General features: G+C 41.2%; 1 protein-coding gene across 4 annotated transcripts in view; it reads left to right on the forward strand.

The window, feature by feature from the left end:
* FREM1 (FRAS1 related extracellular matrix 1) overlaps positions 1–18,697 on the forward strand; it is a 375,258-nt gene that overhangs the window by 161,432 nt on the left and 195,129 nt on the right. For 3 of the 4 annotated variants that reach the window (XM_073572162.1, XM_073572160.1, XM_073572161.1), the window contains exons 9-15: positions 3,744–4,088; positions 6,909–7,051; positions 8,172–8,368; positions 11,774–11,864; positions 12,854–13,021; positions 13,483–13,691; positions 15,423–15,516. In XM_073572162.1, coding sequence (XP_073428263.1) covers positions 3,744–4,088; positions 6,909–7,051; positions 8,172–8,368; positions 11,774–11,864; positions 12,854–13,021; positions 13,483–13,691; positions 15,423–15,516 — 1,247 coding nt within the window. The remainder of the gene's footprint in view (positions 1–3,743; positions 4,089–6,908; positions 7,052–8,171; positions 8,369–11,773; positions 11,865–12,853; positions 13,022–13,482; positions 13,692–15,422; positions 15,517–18,697) is intronic. The other variant, XR_012231567.1, reaches the window with a different exon arrangement.

An 18,697-nucleotide genomic window follows, 5' to 3' on the forward strand; every position in this document is an offset into this window, starting at 1 on the left:
TGAAAAATTGAGAGATTAGAGAAAATCTTGTAGTTTATGTGGCTCAGCCTTTACACAAATAAGTTACATAAATTGGTATGGAACTTTGACAAATGGCAGTGGACATTAACAAATCTGGAAGCAATGATGTGTGATCCTACATTATTGAGTGGCATGAGTCTATATACTAGACTTTTTCTTCTACATACGTGAAATCTACATATGATTAAAACACAAAATTTGTGCATTAGTATACAGTATATTTGCACATACTTATGAAATAGCAGATATAAGATGATCCATTTAAAGGGAGCCTTTCATGTAAAAAAAAATGCTATTAAGTTCAAGCTAATCTGCAGGTTAAAAGTTGTGCTGACACCGCACTGAGAGCCCCCGGCAGCCTTGGGCTTTCAGCCATAGAGGTGTGGCAGGCGCTACTTCAGTCACCACTCAGTACATGGTGAGCGGTAGCTGTAAGCATGCCTGGCACTGACTAGCAGCCAGCTCTGTACTGATGCACTGTTCAGCCGGTTGTCAGTTAGTGCTGGGACGTGGTTCCAGTCAGGCTCGCACTGGTCCACAGGGTAACAGGGGAATCCCCCAGTGGGCCCCTGTGCAGATCTGGGACCCCAACCCCACTGGATGGATAGTACTAAGCATAATTCAATTAATTTATTCTATACAGAAAAAAGCAGCATCTCATCATTCATTAACCAAACTACCTAGATTATTATTATTTAGAGATATAGGTTCAATTGTGAATGAGGGGAGTGTAATATTTGTACGCAGGTGAAAAGAGGGACCCTCAAAGTCAATATTACAGGTGGGCCCTTGGCACCCCAGTCCGACGCTGGTTTGAGTTGCTGTTCACTATGTCCTGAGCGGTGACGGAAGCCTCTCTGGCAGCTCCTCCAGAACTGAAAACTGGAAGCTGCACTTAGGAATACGCTTAATTTCCTCCCAGTACATGGTCTTTCTGTGTGGCACCAAAAGGCTTTAGAATGCTACTAAGGTGCAGATCAATCCTAATTCTGCAGGTTAATAGCATTTTTTTTGGAGAACACGTTCCATTTAAAGAGGTTTGCATAAAAAGGAAAAATGTCCTTCCGGAACCAACAACATTTGTGCATGGCTTGTGTCTGGTATTACAGCTCAGGTATTACACACACAGCCTGTGAATAGGTATGAAACTATTTTTATAAGGGTGAGTAGCCATTCACATTGGATAGATATCTAAAGATCCTGCTGATTTCAGTGGGACCAGTCAACCGTCTGATGATTATAGCAGTGCACTGACACGTCCCAGGAGTACATGGTTATCAGCGACAGAATTTGAGATCTTCTTACAAGCAGTAACCTCCAATAATTTCACCTGATTGCAGCAATACTAAAGTATTAATGCATGCAAATACAGCAATACCATAGTGGCTCCATGCGTGGCTGTTTGAGACAGTTGATGGCTGAATAACACAGTTATCATCTGCCAGCAAAGATGCGGCCTCAGTTTCCCAGTCCACATCAAAGTCAAGGATGCCAGAATATGTTGTAATTGTACATCATATGTGGGTAAAGGGTTAATGTGACTGCTAGAAAAGGAGTAGTCTTTCTGTATAAATTACTATATAATTTGAGCTATATAGAATACTAGCTGAAGAGCCCAGCGCTGCCCGGGCATAGTAACTAACTACGGTTAGTTATAACAAATTATAATGATTATATCTATATATATAAAGCTGAGTGTATAGCCCCACCCACTCCGCATAGCCACATTCACTATAATATCCCACATCATCCCGTCAGCCCGAGCTACCGGACAACTACCACTAATATCCCACATCATCCCATCAGCAAGAGCTACCAGACTACTACCCGTAATATCCCACATCGTTCCATCAGCCAGAGCCATGGGACTACTAATCCTAATATCCCACATCATCCCATCAGCCAGAGCCACTGGACAACTACAACTAATATCCCACATCATCCCATCAGCCAGAGCTACCGGAGTACTGCCCATAATATCCCACATCATTCCATCAGCCAGAGTCACCAGAATACTACTCCTTATATCCCACATCATCCCATCAGCCAGAGCCACCGGACAACTACCACTAATATCCCACATTATCCCGTCAGCCTGGGGTCAGAACTAGAGCGCTGAGTGGAACGGTCCTAACTTCCATACTGGGGATCCCTTTAAGAGAGGCCTGGTGTCAGAACCAGAGCGCTGAGTGGATTTGCCCTGACTTCCATACCAATGATCCCTTTAATAGAAGCCTGGGGTGAGAATCAGAGCGCTGAGGGATTTACCCTAACTTCCATACCGGAGATCCCTTTAAGAGAGGCCTGGGGTCAGTACCAAAGCGCAGAATGGATTTGCCCTCACTTCCGTACCGAGGATCCCTTTAAAAGGGAACTTGGGTAAGAACCAGAGCTCTGAGTAGGTTTACCCTGACTTGCATACCAATGATCCCTTTAATAGAACCCTGGGGTCAGAATCAAAGTGCTGAGGGATTTGCCCTAACTTCCATATAGGAGATCCCTTTAAGAGAACCTGGGGTCAGTACCAGAGCATTTGAAGGCAATTGCCCTGACTTCCATACCGGGGATCCCTTTAAGAAGGGCCTGGTGTCAGTACCAAAGCGCAGAGTGGATTTGCCCTAAATTCCATACCAATCATCCCTTTAAGAGGGAAGATGTGCGGGGGAAGAACCACAAAGTTGAGTGGAACGGTCCTAACTTCCATACCGGCGATCCCTTTAAGAGAGGCCTGGCGTCAAAACCAAAGCGCTGGATTGGATTTGCTCTGACTTCCATACCAATGATCCCTTTAAGAGGGAAGATGTGCCTATATGATGGAGGATGTGTGATGTGTATATGGGCACAGGAGGGGGGATTCATTTCTGTCATGTGCTCTCTGCTCCATTCTAGGGGACAGACAATGGCTGGGAGCTTATGTTCCCAAAGATGCTAGATTTCTCCCACCATGTCAGTGTCTGCTGAGGTGTTGTCAAGTGGGAAAACTTGCTCATAGCAACCAATCACAGCTCAGCTTCTTTTAACCAGCTCTGGTGAAATGAGAGATGCTTAGTGATTGGTTGCAAGGAAAACTGTTGATCATATCAATCAATCACAGCTCAGCTTCTTTTGAACAGCTCTGGTGAAATGAAAGATGCTTTGTGATTGGTTGGTGATACACACACATGCATTTTTATATATAGAGATTTATGACTTGACATTATATATACTGTATGTGGTGCCATGTATACTCACTGGTCATCCGGTGGAGTACTCACTGGTCATCTGGTGGAGGTTAAACCATAGTTTGTGCACAAGGACCAGTACATCTAAGCTATGACTCTGCAACTCGCTCAAGCCTTGTAATTTATCCTGAGACCTGTTGGGAATTTCTCAGAGGTACTTTGAAGATTGCTGTTACAACTCTACCTTCTAATTTTGACAAGTAATTTATTCATGAAGAAGGGCAGCATCCAATCCGGGTGAAAAAATGATTGGATGCTGCCCTTCTTCATGTTTCCATTCAAGCTTTTTGCCCATTTGGGTCCTTGGACTTTGAAGCGTGGATCCTACTGTGTCTGTTGTGCTGTTGGCTGCTTCTACACGTTTTAAATAATTTATCCATTCCTGTTCATGAAAAGTTAAATCAGATCCGTTGTTCTCTATTGTGGTATAACGGCTTTATTGAAACAAACATAAGCTTTTTGAAGTTTTACTAACACTGAGATCTGTTGTTCTGCAACTAGGAGGAAAAGGATTTATGTTCACTATTAAAGACATACAGCATGGCACTGTCTGTTATCACCATGATGACAGTGACACAACCAAAGACTTTGTCGTGTTCAGAATATTTGATGGACGTCATAGCATTCGACACAAGTTCCCAATTAATATCCTTCCTAAAGATGACAGCCCTCCTTTTCTCACCACCAACACAGTTATTGAACTTCTGGAAGGACAGACTGTTCTCATTCAAGGCTCAATGTTATGTGCCTCTGACATGGACTCCAGCGATGATTATATTCGCTTTAATATCACTACGCAATCAGTGGCTGGGATCATCATGAAAAAACCAGGACAGAATGCGTTAGGTATTACTTGAAACGACATTACTTTTTTTACCCGTAGCAATTTACTATATATAGTATGATTCTTTCGCACATTAGTGTCTCCGGCACATGTGGTGACAGTTTTCACATGTAGACCCATTCAAGTCTGCCCATATGTCAGTGTGTTTCCATGGACCATGTGTCCGTGGGCAAAATATAAGACGTCCATTTTTTAACAGCAACACGGGCTGAAAAATGTCCCGCTCACATGCATACAGATGACATCTGCGTGTCATCAGTGTGACACGTATCAACACCTGGGAAGCACTGATACTGTTCGCACTGTTCACTGGCGCGGGTTGCTTAAGACGGCTCTCATCATTCTCACCTGCTCATCATTGTTGCAGGTGTAAAATGAAAAATAAAATAAAAAAATCACATTATACTCACCTTAACACCTAATCCACTGAAGGCAGTGTCCCCTGTAAACAAGCAAAAATAAAAAAAACAAACAAAATGTCTCACCTGTCCGATGTTGAAATGTTACATTTGGTAACAGGCGTTGGCTGATCGGACTACTACTCCCATCAGCATACACCTGCTGTAGCTGATAACAGCAAGAGCAGGCGGTGGATGATAGGAGAAATCATTTGCGGCACCTGCATTATAAATAAAATTAAAAAAAAAATGGTGTGGGTTCCCCTGTATTTTTGATAACCAGCAGGCAAAACTGGCAGCTGCATGCTTTAGCATGGCAGTTAAGAAGTTAAGAATAGTAATGATTTTAAAAAAACGGCATGGGGTCCCCCCATTTTCCCCATTTTTGACAACCAGCCAAGCTAAAGCATACACCTGGGGGTTTCTTTTCTCTGGCTGGTAAGGAGCCATGGATATTGTCCCCCCAACCTAAAAATAGCAGCTGAGCAGGGGACAATGAAGTGGGCTGTCTTCAGCACCCAGCGCTTGGGAGCAGAGCAAACAGTACAGCTGATTCCCAGCTGCCAGTATGTGTGATACTGATGCAACCAACACATGAGCGGCACATGGTTGCCACATGTATGCTGCATGTATTAAACACCGGAGGTATCAAGGCATGGGAAAGAGCCCTAAGACATATATACTGTCATATATACTGTCATGGCTGAAAGTGTTGGCACACTTGAAATTGCTCCAGAAAATGAAGTATTTTTTCCAGAAAATTATTGCAATTACACGTGTTTTCTTATACACATTGTTACAAGTCACCATGTGAGTGGATGGGAATTTACTTGCTTGGCCGGTCATTGAGGCATATGCTGGAACACTCATGGTTAAACAGTTCATTCGGTTTATTACACTGCAGCATAATTGGCTCTCCAGGCACTTAATAGCATGTAGTTTCCAGTACAACGTCCGTTAAACCTTCAGCTTTACAACATAACTCTTACTAACGCTGGTTAACACACGGATTATCAGGGAAGCAGCCGCACTGGGATCACCGTTCTGGACAATGCCTTACTCACTAGGCTGCCTAACAGTTCCAGACCCCCAGCCGGGCAGCAGCTCCTCTACGCAGAGCCGTCACAGACTCTACCAGGTACAGGGCCTTTCCATGTGCTCTTCAGGAAGTCCAGTCCCAGGCACTTCCAGCACATAGACCTTCCATGCCCTCACTCACAAACCACTCTGACTCACTCTCTTACATAGGTCTAGCCACACCCAGGTACGAATCACATGCCTAGTCAGGTGATCATGACATCACCACAGGTCCTCAAAGTTTCACAACCACACACACATCTTCAGGCAAAACGGGGTACAGTGAGCCCCACCCACCACGGAGCGAGGTAAATGGGTAGGCAGACCCTCCCATCTCTCATAGCTACCCGCAACCTGGACCCAGATACACTAAATGACATTAGTGCTCATGTGCACTAAAGACAAAATACTCCGGGTTGCATTGCAGGTCGCATCCAACCCTGTGACATATACCTCCCTTTTACCACGGGACTACCAATCACACCACAACATGTTTATTTACTTTGTGTGTATTGGAACACCACAAAAGAAAAAAAAAATGAAAAAAGGCAAACTGATCATAATTTCACACAAAACCTCAAAAATGGGAGAGATAAAATTGTTGGTACCTTTCCAAAAATGTGGGTAAACAACTTTCTTTCAGGAAAGCGATGATCATTCAAACTCATCAGTGGCCTGAGTGGCCAAAATTCCTGATGAAAGGTGTAAGAAGCTTGTTGATGGTTATAGGAAGCGATTAATTGCAGTTATTTTATTCCAGAGGGTGCAAACAAAATTTTGGGGGTTTTGTTTAGGATTATGTCCAAATTGTCTGTTTTTCTGTATTACTGTATGTTGTTCCAATACACACAAAGGAAATAAGCATGTGTAGAACAAAACATGTGTAATTGCAATAATTTTCAGGAGAAGTACTTAATTTTATGGAACAATTTCAACGGTGCCAACTCTTTCGGCCATGATTGTATATGTAATGTAAAATCCCCCTAAAGCAGGCTGGATACATTGTGATTCACAAGTGGGTATTACATAATCTATGTGTTTGCCCTAGGAGTGGAAAGCTGTGCCTGGAAAATATCCTTTGTCATTTTTGTTTAGTGATTTATTATGAGTATAATATGTAAAATGTGCAGAACTAATTTTAGTTCACAATTTAGATTCAGGACTGACGTACATGAGCGTAAACCTCTTCTTTCCTTGTAATTCTATGATAAGGTGCCCTATTAAGCACTATATGGCAGCTCAGTACAGAATAGCAGAGATTCTATGACAGCTGCCATAGGTATGAAACTTAGTGATTTTAGATATACTTTTTAACTTATTGCTATACTTCTTTATTTCTGTGACAAGCTTATCCTGTTACTACTTTTCTGCAAAGAGACTTATTCAATGGCATCATTTACTATAAACATCTTGGAGGAGAAATCTTCGAAGATTCCTTTGAATTCATCCTATCTGACAGCCATACACCTCCTAACCTGTCCGGTCCTCAGGTATGTGAACAGAGTTTGAAAACCAATTTGTACACATTTTGCACCTTTTGCCAGGAATGCTTGCTAGTGTACTTATGGCACACTCAAAGAAGGGAAAGCAGTGAGCCGCGCAAGTGGAGCCACCTCTCTGTTCCTAGTGGCATGGGATGCGAAGAAGTCTGATGTTAAAGTAAAGGTGGGAAAATACCAACATGTAGATTGAAATGGTGACTAGGGTGATGATGGCTTACAATACACATTTTGCATCTGTAAATATTAATGGTACCTTACAAAATGGGTTATAATTCTCAAATAGCTTGAAAAAAAGACTTGAAGCATAGTTCCATAAATCATTGACTTGGTAAGAAACTTGCAACCCAGAGCTGGAATATGGAAGTTGGACTAAAATGGGTGTAAATAGTAAGAATTTATTTAACCATTCTCAAAATATTCTTGCAACTTTGTTGGGACAAATACCATAAGGCTTGAGGTCCTGCTGATTATAGTAAAAGTGCCCACTATAATGCCAATTTCAACTTAAATGTAACCTATCAGGGTCCCCAACTCACTACCATTATTAGAGACCTATTCCTGCATTCGGATCAAGGTCTTGCGGTCCCAAAACACTTTTGATATGTCTAGTAAAATCACTTTTATATCGATGCTCTATATTAGCAAGTCTGGCAGGGCATGTGTCCCCTAAGACTAGTTTGGACTTTCATTTTCTGCCATATCTACAGTACAGGACATTATCGCCTGTGCATGTTTTACTGCACTGAAGACATAGCAAGGACAGTAAGGAAGAAGTCACGCAGAGGGGACATGAGTACAGGACCAGAGGCTGGACCAGGGAAATAGAAGCCAAAAAAACACATCAAGTGGGTTTGTGAACAGCAAGGACTTAACTACAAATATGACAGATAATGATGGTGATTTAGGTGACTTGACAGGTTCCCTTTAAGTTGTTCTACATCATCCTAGGCTATGCGGTTTATGCTTCCAGAGCCTGTCCTAAGACTAAAGACATGGTAAAGCAATCATTGAAGCGTTGAACTATGCTACAACATTCATATCTCTGTGTATAACAAGGTTGGTTAGCAAAATAATGTAATTTTTGAATATTTATCATTTCTGTTTCTAGGCTGTGATTATACATATTACGCCAGTGGATGATCAGCTACCTAAAGAAGTCTCTGGAACAATCCGCCATTTGATTGTTAAAGAAACTGATGTGGTCTATATAACAAAGAAGCAGTTACATTTTATAGACACAGAGTCTCCAGAAAGAGAACTAATTTTTGCTGTAACCAAGCCACCATGCCGAATATCCTTCTCCAGGTAGTCCCTGTACTAATTTGACCTTACCGTACACTACTATTTGGACATTTCTGCTTACAAACCTATTATACATTTATGCTCTGCCAACAAATAAAGGATATGGACACCTTTTTTGGGAATTTTTGTTTTACTGAAATATATGTTACCAATTAACCCCTTCTCTTCACCCTTTCAAATTTGCAAAACTGAACTTGAGGTTCTTAGTTTAACATTCTGATCAGACTATATGAAGCCCATGGCTATGTCATGGCGAACCTCTCAGTGGATAATTATCCATGAAGGTGCTGCACAGTGCACCAGCATGGCGGGTGACCTGGTGCCTCACAGCACGGCAGCAAGCAAGGAAAAGCCCATATGACTCTAGGTCATACCACTCCACAGGCACACCATCACAGCAACAGTGGCCACCACACAGCACCACCACGTAAATAGATCTAAAACCCACCTTCCAAATCTTCTCAGACTGAGCTGAACGCAAAAACAGGCACAACCCCCTCTTGTAGTAATAGATAAGGCTTGCAGATCTCTGTTAGAAGAAACTCACCAGTGGATTACTCTGTAAACTTATTCTATAGTCTGCTATACACAGTGACACACAGAGGTTGTAAAAACCAAATGGTCAAAGCATTTTTAATGAAACCCTATTGTAAAGTAATTTTTAGCCTAAAAAAAATGAATTTAAGAAAAAAGTCCCCAAAGGTATTCAGATCTTTTCAGCCTAATTAATCTAAAACTCTAGGCAAGAAATTCAAAATATAGTTTTTTCCAGGTTACAATCTTTCTAATGGTCCCCCAAAAGCTTACCAGGGATTGTTTGTATGGCTGTTCTGAGGAGCTTCTCTTGGCTTGTTTGCTCAGGAGTGTGATATGCCCACCGGCTGCCCAGGGTGATGTGTCTACTGTAGATATCAAGCTAAAGCCCCCGTTACACACTGCGATATCGCTAGCAATATCGCTGTAAAGTCACCGATTTTGTGTCGTTGCAGCGATATTGCTAGCGATATCGCTGCATGTGATACTTACCTCCGACCGGTTCCCCCGCTCGTTATCGCTGATCACGTGAGAAGCTCCTGGACCATTCCTCGTTGGCCACTTCCTGCGGCGCTTCTTGTGGCGCCGACAAGCGACGCGTGGAGCCGGGCGGGAGGACGCAAGATCGCTGCGTCTGACAGGTAAGTAGCGATCCCCGACCCCAGCGATGTCGCTGGTGAGATCTGCCTGTGTGGCAGCTCACTAGCGACCACCTAGTGACGCACCAGCGGTCCTGACCGCGTCATATCGCTAGTCGGGATCGCTGGTGGATCGTTAGGTGTAACGGTACCCTTAGAGACCAGGTATAAGTGTTCATACAGAGATCAAGACACTCATCTGTCATGCTTTCTCATCCTTGATGGGCATAAAAACAAAGCAATCTGGTACTCTATTTTATGCATTAATAAAGTCATTGGGTTTTAAAAGGGTATATTCACACGCAGCAGATATGCTACAGAAATGTCCCTTTTGTCTGAATAGCTCTTGCAGAAATCCATGTGCTGGATGCAGAAACAGCCACGGTTCAAATGAATGAGACAGATATTCAGAATGGATCTCCCTTTTGTAAATGATGCCAGTGTGAACAAAGATTCTACTGGCCCTTATCCTTATTATACTGATATGGCTTATATTAAATCTAGTAATGTACAGTTGTGGCCAAAGGTATTGACACCCCTGCAATTCTGTCAGATAATACTCAGTTTCTTCCTGAAAATGATTGAAAACACAAATTCTTTGGTATTATTATCTTCATTTAATTTGTCTTAAATGAAAAAACACAAAAGAGAATGACGCAAAAAGCAAAACATTGATCATTTCACACAAAACTCCAAAAATGGGCCAGACAAAAGTATTGGCACCCTCAGCCTAATACTTGGTTGCCCAACCTTTAGCCAAAATAACTGCGACCAACCGCTATCGGTAAACATCAATGAGTTTCTTACAATGCTCTGCTGGAATTTTAGACCACTCTTCTTTGGCAAACTGCTCCAGGTCCCTGATATTTGAAGGGTGCCTTCTCCAAACTGCCATTTTTAGATCTCTCCACAGGTGTTCTATCGGATTCAGGTCTGGACTCATTGCTGGCCACCTTAGAAGTCTCCAGTGCTTTCTCTCAAACCATTTTCTAGTGCTTTTTGAAGTGTATTTTGGGTCATTGTCCTGCTGGAAGACCCATGACCTCTGAGGGAGACCCAGCTTTCTCACACTGGGCCCTACATTATGCTGCAAAATTTGTTGGTAGTCTTCAGACTTCATAATGCCATGCACACGGTCAAACAGTCCAGTGCCAGAGGCAGCAAAGCACACCCAAAACATCAGGGAACCTCCGTAATGTTTGACTGTAGGGACCGTGTTCTTTTCTTTAAATGCCACTTTTTTCTCCTGTAAACTCTATGTTGATGCCTTTGCCCAAAAAACTCTACTTTTGTCTCATCTGACCAGAGAACATTCTTCCAAAACGTTTTAGGCTTTTTCAGGTAGGTTTTTGCAAACTCCAGCCTGGCTTTTTTATGTCTCGGGGTAAGAAGTGGGGTCTTCCTGGGTCTCCTACCATACAGTCCCTTTTCATTCAGACGCCGACGGATAGTACGGGTTGACACTGTTGTACCCTCGGACTGCAGGGCAGCTTGAACTTGTTTGGATGTTAGTCGAGGTTCTTTATCCAACATCCGCACAATCTTGCGTTGAAATCTCTTGTCAATTTTTCTTTTCCGTCCACATCTAGGGAGGTTAGCCACAGTGCCATGGGCTTTAAACTTCTTGATGACACTGCGCACAGTAGACACAGGAATATTCAGGTCTTTGGAGATGGACTTGTAGCCTTGAGATTGCTCATGCTTCCTCACAATTTGGTTTCTCCAGTCCTCAGACAGTTCTTTGGTCTTCTTTCTTTTCTCCATGCTCAATGTGGTACACACAAGGACACAGGACAGAGGTTGAGTCAACTTTAATCCATGTCAACTGGCTGCAAGTGTGATTTAGTTATTGCCAACACCTGTTAGGTGCCACAGGTAAGTTACAGGTGCTGTTAATTACACAAATTAGAGAAGCATCACATGATTTTTCGAACAGTGCCAATACTTTTGTCCACCCTCTTTTTTATGTTTGGTGTGGAATTATATCCAATTTGGCTTTAGGACAATTCTTTTTGTGTTTTTTCATTTAAGACAAATTAAATGAAGATAATAATACCAAAGAATTTGTGTTTGCAATCATTTTCAGGAAGAAACTGAGTATTATCTGACAGAATTGCAGGGGTGTCAATACTTTTGGCCACAACTGTACGTTGTACACTATATATTTATGGAAGCTGGATAGTGAAAATATATAAGTAACTGTAAGTTAACCATGAATTAACCAATTTTTGTGCAGTGACCTAGATGCTGGCAAGATTGTTCTCGTAGACAGTATTCCAAAATTTGCAAAGGATCATGCTGCTATCGTGACATCAACTTTCACACAGGTATATAGCTTTGTTTGTACCTCATACAGGTGACTATTGAGTGCTTTTTTAATGTTTGAGGTCTTTTGATGACTACATTATTTAATCCTGCCATAAGGGTAATTTTACACACAGAGTGTTCTGGAAAAATGTTATTGCAGCTTTTGTTGCCGCTTTTTGGCCAAAGGCAAGAATGGATTCAAATGGAATGAGTAAAATAAAGGAGGGTCTTATACTTCTTCTCGGTAGATCCACTTTTGGCTTAGCTGCAGTGGCATTTAAGACTATAAGGCCATGTATGAACCAAATACATTGTAGCTATTTATGAGGAATATTCATGGGAAGGTTTATACCCATGTACTCATGGAAAGTATTCATGTGGGATTTGTATCCAAGTACACATAGGGAGTATTCATGACAATATGTAACCAAGTACTCATACGGAATATTCATGGGAAGGTTTGTAGCCAAGTACTATAGTGAAGTATTCATAACAGGATTTGTACCCAAGTACTCATAGAAAGTATTCATGTGGGATTTGTACCCAACTACTCATGGGAAGTATTCATGAGAGAATTTGTACCTAAGTACACGTAGGAAGTATTCATAGCAAGATTTGTACCCAAATACTAATGAGAAGCATTCATGGCGAATTTGTACCCAAGTATACATAGTAAGTATTCATGGGGGATTTGTACCCAAGTACTCATGGAAAGTTTGTACCCAAGTACCTTTAAGGAGTATTCATGGGATTATTTGTACTCAGGATCCAGTTTATGTTCCTATTTATTTACTGTACATTATTCTAGAATGCATATTGACAAAGAGACTTATAGTATAAGAATACAGTCCCACCCAGTCATGAACACCCACACAACACACAATAAGAGAACATGTATAGTGCTGCAATGTCATGTGCATGTAGTAGTACAATAGTGCACAGACTACAAAACAAGGTTGACTTTCAATACCAGACTGCCATGAAAATGATGAATCTCTTGGTTTTACAGCATGCAGTGAGCCACATGAAGGTTGCATATATGCCTCCCATGGATGACATAGGTTCTGAAGTTCTGTATGTCCGCTTTACCTTATCGGTCAGCAATAGACATGGAGGTACATTGCATGGTATCTGCTTCAACATCACAATACTTCCTGTAGACAATCAGCCTCCTCAGGTAAATGCCTACCCAGATCTTCCATAATTACAGTTAACTATGGTAGCACGTTTAATTATATCTGTAAAGTGTAACTGCCTCTTCAGGTGCCTTCTCACAATAGGCTGTCATGTCAAGTTGCTTCTAAAGCAATTGGAAACAATAAGTGAATAAATGGTAAGTGGCAGCTGAGTTGCATACATATAAGGGTTACCTAGAATTTGGCTGTCCCCAACAGGTCAATCTTCTCAGTGTTTCTGCTTGTCATGCTGACAACAATGGAGACCGAGCAGGTCCAGTGTCCCATCGTACTTGAACATTCCTGATCACCTAGCTATGTTTGTAGAAAGATGATATATAATATAAAGAATTTAATTACAGGGTTTTCGTTTTCATTTTTGGGTGACTGGGTTTAAGAATGACTTTTAAATGTATTGTATTTCCCCCTTTTTACAGTGTTTTATTTTGCAACTCGTATTTAGGTACTCCCAAATGACCTGAGAGTGGAGGAAGGTGGCTCTCATCTTTTGACTTTGGACCATATCCACATGACAGACAAGGACACATATCAAGACAAGCTTCACATCGTGCTACAGACAACACCATTGCATGGTGCAATACAGCTAGAAGGAAGACCAATTAATGAGGGAGAACAGTTCAGCTACATGGATGTCAGCATGTTAAAAGTTAGGTTAGGATTGTTACAATCATTGCTTTAATTTGCATGTATCGGTTAAAACTGTATCTCCAGTGAATTTGAGATAATATCATATTGGAGATAACGTTGTTATGGCTGCTTATTGTAACATGACAGTAGGCTGCATCATCAGGATGACCCAATATTGTACTGCAGAGATGTCCATCTCAAATACACAGAGGGACAAAATGAAAAACTTGGACAAAGTCGCAGGCCAACCTTGATATTGAAAAATGTCTACAATTGAGGGAAGTTTTTCTTTATCATTAAATATAATGATGACCCCTTTCATATGGAAAAAAAACATAAAGTGGCTGTCGTACGAACAAAGTACATTTTAATTAATAAATCTTTAGAGTCAGATCACATAACATAAAAATATACATAAAAATCATAGGTCCTCTAAGTTCTAATGCCCCCCCCCAAAAAAAAATCCTCAATATTAGGAGAGGTCAAAGGAGAGAATATTTCACAGCTTTGCAGTCCAAAAAGTAATTTTACTCCCATTGAAGCCCCTAGATTGCCCTTTCATTGCCCTCATAAAGTATGATGCCAACAAAAGTGTATCACCAAATACGGTATGATACCTTCACAGTTAATTCCTCTGCAGTACCCTCCACACACATGGTATGATTACTCTGCTGTACCCCGCCCCCCCCTCAACCATCTTGGTAAAGTATCGTGACACCAAAACAGTATGAAGCCCCAACTGTGATCCACACACAGTATAATGGACCCCAAATAGTCCTCTATATAGTATAGTGGGCCCCACATACTCATCCATATAGAATAAAGGGACTCACATAGTCCTGCATACAGAGTAATGGCCCAACATAAAAAAATAAATAACTAAATACTTTACCTCTCCTCGTTCCACCATTGCATCTATCTCGGCAGTAAGCTCTCTGAAGCTCTTCATTGCTTGGAAATAGTGACATCATTGTGCCCGCTGCACTGTGACGTTAGACTCAGAGAGAGAATGATGGAGGAGGGAGCAGACAGCTTCCCTCTTCCATCATTACTTTCAATAGTGCGATGCTGGACATGGTGGGGTGGGGCAGTGCTCTACAACTATGCATCACTGGGCATTGTTTTTAAAGACATGGGACTAATAATTAATTGCATTTGCGCATTTTTTGTCCAGATTTTTCGCCTTTTTTCTTATCCGTAACTTATTCTTTTTTTATCTGACCTTTTTTAAAGCCTATTCTATATGGGCTTGCCTGTTTTTTATGTTTGTCATTGTGGATGAGGTTTAGGGTTTCCAGATCTTTTCAGTTAATTCAGCAAAAAGTGACTAATTTTTTATTCTCCTAAACCTATCCACCATCCCACCCCCACCCAGTCTTCCTCTGAAACAATTTTATGTACACCTAAAATTTTAGCTTACATCTTCTGACACTACTACATGTGACAAGTCACGAAAAAAATACAAATTTTAAGCATATTTTTTTTACTCAAAATTCATGAACCATGTGTGCCATCTTGAAGTATTTGGCTACAAAAAAAACCTCAACGAATACTACAGGACAAAGAATAAAAGATACTTAAAAAATTGCGAATAACGAATCGGAACAATAAGTCCATTCACACTTCCAGCAGTTTTACATAAAGATAAATTTATTAAACATATTTAGGCAATCTTATCATATAAAAAATACATAATTTATAAGAGGACCAAAATTAGATTCAACAATATACTAACTGTGACTTTCATTACTCCAGGTACCAGCATGATGGTTCAGAGACGCTACGCGATGAAATAAAATGCTTAGCTACAGATGGCATCAATTCTGCTCAGTTTCTTCTAAAAATACAGGTAGGTGTCACTACAGCAAGAAAATTGATTGATTGATAGACAGATAGAGATAGATAGATAGATAGATAGATAAATAGATAGATAGATAGATACAGTGCATGTCAGACAAATGAGAATCATGAGGTTAAATGAACTTGCCAAGGAGCTCAGAGACAGAATTGTGGCAAGGCACAGATCTGGCCAAGAATTTCTGCAGTTCTCAACGTTCGCACTGTGACCTCCATAATCCTTAAATGGAAGAAGTTTGAGACCACCAGAAGTCTTCTTAGACCTGGCCGTCCAGCCAAACTGAGGAATCATGGGAGAAGAGCCTAGGTGAGAGAGGTAAAGAAGAACCCCAAGATCACTGTGGCTAAATCTCACAGATGCAGTAGGGAGATGGGAGAAAGTTCCACAAATTCAACTATCACTGCAGCCCTCCACCAGTCGGGTCTTTATGACAGAGTCACCTGACAGATGCCTCTCCTCAGTGCAAGAGATATGAAAGCCTGCATAAAGTTTGCTAAAAAACACATGAAGGACTCCCAGACTATGATAAATAAGATTCTCTGGTCTGATGAGATGAAGATTGAACTTTTTGGTGATAATTCTAAGCGTTATGTTTGGATAAAACCAGGCACTGCTCATCAGCTGCCCAATACAATCCCAACAGTGAAACATGGTGGTGGCAGCATCATGTTATCGGGTGTTTTTTTTCAGTTGAAGGGACAGGATGACTGGTTGCAATTGAAGGAAGCATGAATGTGGCCAAGTACAGAGATATCCTGGTTGAAAACCTCTTCCAGAGTGCTCTAGACCTCGGACTTGGCCGAAGGTTCACCTTCCAACAAGACAATGACCCTAGGTACACAGCTAAAATAACAAAGGAGTGGCTTCAGAACAATTCTGTGAACATTCTTGACTGGCCCAGCTAGAGCCCTGACCTAAACCCAATTGAGCATCTCTGGAGAGACCTGAAAATGGCTGTCCCACCAACATTCACCATCCAAACTCATTTAACTGGATAGGATCTGCAAGGAAGAATGGCAGAAGATCCCCAAATCCAGGTGTGAAAAAATTGTTGCGTCATTCCCAAGAAGACTCATGGCTGTACTAGCTCAAAAGGGTGCTTCTACTCAATACTGAGCAAAGGGTCTGAATACTTATGACCATGTGATATTTAAGTTTTTCTTTTTTAATGAATTTGCAAAAATTTTACATTTCTGTTTTTTTTCAGTCAAGATTGGGTGCAGAGTGTACATTAATGAGAAAAAAAATCACTTTTTTGAATTTACCAAAATGGCTGCAATGAAACAAAGAGTGAAAAATTTAAAGGGGTCTGAATACTTTCTGTACCCACTGTACATAGATAAATAGATCTGTGCTTTACAGCTCAAGTTTGTGACTTAAGATAAAAATCATTTTGGAAAGCAAAACGAGATAAGTAACAAACTATCATGTAACATGGAAAGTAGAGAAGAGCAAATTTTTTCGGAAAATGTTTGGCAATCTCATATTCGGCAAGAACGTAACACATTCAGATTTGTGTTCAGTTTCACAAGCATTTTTACTCAGTCGGCAAAATTAGGGCTCAGTTCAGTAAATCATCACATTACCATTAATGCTTTTGTTATTATTTTGGCTACGATAGTGCTGTATGATGAGCGGGGAAACGGGGGACTTGTTTGATGAGGAGTGAGGTGTGTCTAGATCAGAGGAGCTGCAGAGTATAATTTTTTTTTTCCTTTAATAATTTAATGTGTGTACATTCTTGCATGCCATTCAGGGCGCAGAAGCCATCCACAACGTCATGACAAAAAGTCTTCCTTCTGTGATTGGCTGCTGAAGTCACATGTCACTGGCCATATAAAAAGCGGACATCTTGTTATGCTGGCGCCATTTTCTCAGTGTCAAAGTGCAGAAAAGCCTCTCCTGATAGTGCTGCTGCTACAAGTGAACTTGTCTGTTAGCTAGATAAGATCATGTCCTGTGTGAAATCAATCTTCTAGCATCTAACTAGATTGTGCAAACACTGTGTTGCAGTCTCAGGAGGCACCATTTGCTAATCCAAATTGTGTGTGATAAAACTGTGTTTCAGTGAGAAATCAGAAGGTCAAATTTCCACTTAAAAATCATTAGGCCTAATATTGGGGTGTAGCCAGGAGGCCCACATACAGTCATATGTTAAAGTTTGGGCACCCCTATTATTGTTAACCTTTTTTCTTTATAACAATTTTGGTTTTTGCAACAGCTATTTCAGTTTCATATATCTAATAACTGATGGACTCAGTTATATTTCTGGATTCAAATGAGGTTTATTGTACTAACAGAAAATGTGCAATCTGCATTTAAACAAAATTTGACCGGTGCAAAAGTATGGGCACCCTTATCATTTTCTTGATTTGAACACTCCTAACTACTTTTTACTGACTTCCAGAAGCACTAAATTGGTTTTGTAACCTCATTGAGCTTTGAACTTCATAGCCAGGTGTATCAAATCATGAGAAAAGGTATTTAAGGTGGCCACTTGCAAGTAGTTCTCCTATTTGATTCTCCTATGAAGAGTGGCATCATGGGCTCCTCAAAACAACTCTCAAATGATCTGAAAACAAAGATTATTCAACATAGCTTTTCAGGGGAAGGATACAAAAAGTTGTCTCAGAGATTTAACCTGTCAGTTGTGAGGAACATAGTAAGGAAATGGAAGAACACAGGTACAGTTCTTGTTAAGCCCAGAAGTGGCAGGCCAAGAAAATATCAGAAAGGCAGAGAAGAAGAACGGTGAGAACAGTCAAGGACAATCCACAGACCACCTCCAAAGACCTGCAGCATCATCTTGCTGCAGATGGTGTCACTGTGCATCGGTCAACAATACAGCGCACTTTGCACAAGGAGAAGCTGTATGGGAGAGTGATGCGAAAGAAGCCGTTTCTGCAAGCACGCCACAAACAGAGTCGCCTGAGGTATGCAAAAGCACATTTGGACAAGCCAGTTACATTTTGGAAGAAGGTCCTGTGGACTGATGAAACAAAGATTGAGTTGTTTGGTCACACAAAAAGGCGTTATGCATGGAGGCTAAAAAACACAGCATTCCAAGAAAAACACTTGCTACCCACAGTAAAATTTGGTGGAGGTTCCATCATGCTTTGGGGCTGTGTGGCCAATGCCGGCACCGGGAATCTTGCTAAAGTTGAGGGTCGCA

Source organism: Dendrobates tinctorius, unplaced genomic scaffold, assembly GCF_039654945.1.
Source record: "Dendrobates tinctorius isolate UK_male_01 unplaced genomic scaffold, ASM3965494v1 ptg000031l, whole genome shotgun sequence".
Classification (NCBI taxonomy): Eukaryota; Metazoa; Chordata; class Amphibia; order Anura; family Dendrobatidae; genus Dendrobates; species Dendrobates tinctorius.